At 38.1% G+C, this 3,094-nt stretch overlaps 1 protein-coding gene across 1 annotated transcript; it reads left to right on the forward strand.

The window, feature by feature from the left end:
* LOC122579621 (beta-glucosidase BoGH3B-like) lies at window positions 1-2,820 on the forward strand. The gene is made up of 8 exons (XM_043751829.1): window positions 1-235; window positions 334-538; window positions 673-763; window positions 877-1,022; window positions 1,138-1,381; window positions 1,484-1,588; window positions 1,696-2,080; window positions 2,301-2,820. The coding sequence occupies exons 1-8, from the start codon at window positions 10-12 to the stop codon at window positions 2,789-2,791; spliced, it is 1,893 nt and encodes a 630-aa protein (XP_043607764.1). The 5' UTR covers window positions 1-9; the 3' UTR covers window positions 2,792-2,820.
* The last annotated feature ends 274 nt before the right edge of the window (window positions 2,821-3,094 follow it).

Genomic DNA, 3,094 nt, shown 5'->3' on the forward strand with positions numbered 1-3,094 from the left:
GCTGGAAACATGGCAAAACTGTCACCATTTGTTTTGGTGATGCTTGTGATGTGTTGTTGTTGGACTACCATTATGGCTGCAAATGAAAGCCCCAAATATAAAGACCCGACACAACCTATTAATGTTAGAATAAACGACTTGCTAAATCGAATGGCTTTGGAAGAGAAGGTTGGTCAGATGACACAAATTGACCGACAAGTAGCTTCTGCTGAAGTAATGCAAAAGTACTTCATAGGTAATAAGTCATACATTAACTTTCAGTAAAGTTTTGTTTATGACGCTTTTGTAGTGTTTATATATCTTATAATCGTGTGTTGGATTATTGATTGGTAGGGAGTGTACTGAGCGGTGGAGGAAGTGTTCCGGCAAAGGAGGCTTCTCCAAGAACATGGATCGATATGGTGAATGAATTCCAAAGAGGGTCGTTGGCAACCCGATTAGGCATACCCATGGTTTATGGGATTGATGCTGTGCATGGCAACAATAACGTCTTTAAGGCCACCATCTTCCCTCACAATGTTGGCCTTGGAGTAACAAGGCAAGTGTCTCTTTATCTTAGTTTACTAGTCGAATTTACCTATCTGTGTCTCTTAATCGTTAGAAACTTTGATGGTATTTACTTTTGACAAATTGTTAGAACACTTTATCGTTATGTCACGTTTTCTTAAATAGGGACCCTGTACTAATCAAGAAAATCGGAGCTGCAACTGCTCTTGAAGTTCGAGCAACAGGGATTAACTATGCATTTGCACCCTGCATTGCGGTAATTAACTGAATTAGTGCTAAACAGCATGACTCACAATCTCATACTAATTATGACATCAAACAGATTTAAGTATCTAAACATGTTCTTTATGATTAACCTATTGATGTCAGGTTTGTAGAGACCCACGATGGGGTCGTTGCTTTGAAAGCTATAGTGAAGATCCTCACATTGTGCGTGCAATGACTGAGATTATACCCGGGCTACAAGGAGATCTTCCTGCTCATAGTAGACCAGGCGTCCCCTTTGTTGGCGGAAAGTAAACCTCTTACAACACCTCTATCTAGTTTTTTTACCCTTGTATATATAGTCATGAAACATGATCAGAATATGATATCTGTTGGCTTCTTCTTTTGTTTGTGTCCAAATTAAAGAGAGAAGGTGTTGGCGTGTGCAAAGCACTTTGTTGGTGATGGTGGCACAACAAAAGGGATTAATGAGAACAACACCGTGATTAACCCTCATGGATTGTTCAGCATTCATATGCCAGCATACTACGATTCAGTACGCAAAGGTGTTGGCAGCATCATGATCTCCTACTCAAGCTTGAATGGAGCAAAAATGCATGGAAATCATCAACTCATCACTAAATTCCTAAAAGACACTCTGAAATTCAGAGTAAAACCCCCACATATTTTCTATATACATCTCCTTTGTTCGATATAATAAAATGGAGCATTTAAGATTGATCTTCTGATGTTTTTGTTGATAAATATTCAGGGATTCGTGATCTCAGACTGGCAAGGCATCGATAAAATGACAGACCCGCCTCATGCTAACTACACTTTTTCTATCTTAAATAGTGTCGAGGCTGGTCTAGACATGGTAACTAGTTCTTGATCCATTAGCTTAACTTTTATTCAGCATTTATGGAAAGATTTAAAATGTATTGTACTAAGTCATTAAAATGAGTTAAAATAATTGAATTGCAGATCATGGTACCGCTTAATTATACAGAATTCATCGATGGGCTGACTTATTTAGTGCAGAATCAGTTTATACCCATGAGTCGAATCAATGATGCAGTTAGGAGGATCTTGAGGGTGAAATTTTTGATGGGTTTGTTTGAAGACCCAATGGCAGATGTCACCATGGCTAAGTACCTTGGAAGTCAGGAGCACCGAGACCTTGCCCGGGAAGCTGTAAGGAAATCACTAGTCTTGCTGAAAAACGGTAAAACCCCCAACGACCCATTGCTTCCCCTCCCCAAAAAGTCAACCAAAATACTCGTCTCTGGGACCCACGCCAACGATATCGGTAACCAGTGTGGTGGCTGGACCATCGAGTGGCATGGACTAAGCGGAAATATCACAGCAGGTACATAATCTTTTTTGTTCTTATTTGGTTAAATAAAAAGTACATACTCTATATAACATGCTTGACCCATTATAAATGGGTTAAATGGTATCAGTCTCATATTTTTCACACTCTAACATAAAAGACCAAAATATATATATATATATATATATATATATATTATATATATATATATATATATATATATATATATTTAATGTTTATTTTGCTAATTTTACAGGTACCACGATTCTATCCGCTATAAAGAACACGGTGGACCCTACAACTGAAGTCGTATTTGAAGAGAACCCAACACCTGAATTTATCAAGTCAAACAATTTCTCATACGCTATCGTTGTAACTGGAGAGCTACCCTATTCCGAGACACAAGGAGATAGTTTGAACCTGACCATTCCTGCACCAGGCCCAGACACCATCACGAACGTTTGTGGCTCGGTGAAGTGCGTTGTGGTGCTCATTTCGGGCAGGCCACTTGTGATTGAACCATATGTTTCTAGGATGGATGCATTGGTTGCGGCTTGGCTTCCTGGAAGTGAGGGTCAAGGAGTGGCTGATGTTTTGTATGGTGACTATGGTTTTACGGGTAAACTTGCACGTACATGGTTCAAGACGGTTGATCAGCTACCCATGAACATTGGCGATTTGCATTATGACCCGTTGTACCCGTTTGGATACGGGCTTTCCACTAAACCCGTCAAGGAAGTTAATTAGAGTTTAAATTTGAGGGGCGCTTTAGCAGTAGTTCTACTCTTTTACAAGGGTTTTTTTTTTGAAAGGTAAAACTTTTTAACAATTGCATTTATATTTACATTGGTGTTGCTTTTATTCATCTCTAATTAACTCACTATCAGTTCTTTCTTTACATCATAACTTCATAAGTGTTGACTGCAAATCATTTTTTACTCCCTAATTTTGCAAACAATTTAGTTAAAACTACTACTACAAGAGATTTAATTAAATTAAATAATTTTATCCTCCCTACCATTATTTTTTGAAGTTACATAAAAAATTATT

The sequence above is a fragment of the Erigeron canadensis genome, chromosome 1 (assembly GCF_010389155.1).
Source record: "Erigeron canadensis isolate Cc75 chromosome 1, C_canadensis_v1, whole genome shotgun sequence".
Taxonomy (NCBI): Eukaryota; Viridiplantae; Streptophyta; class Magnoliopsida; order Asterales; family Asteraceae; genus Erigeron; species Erigeron canadensis.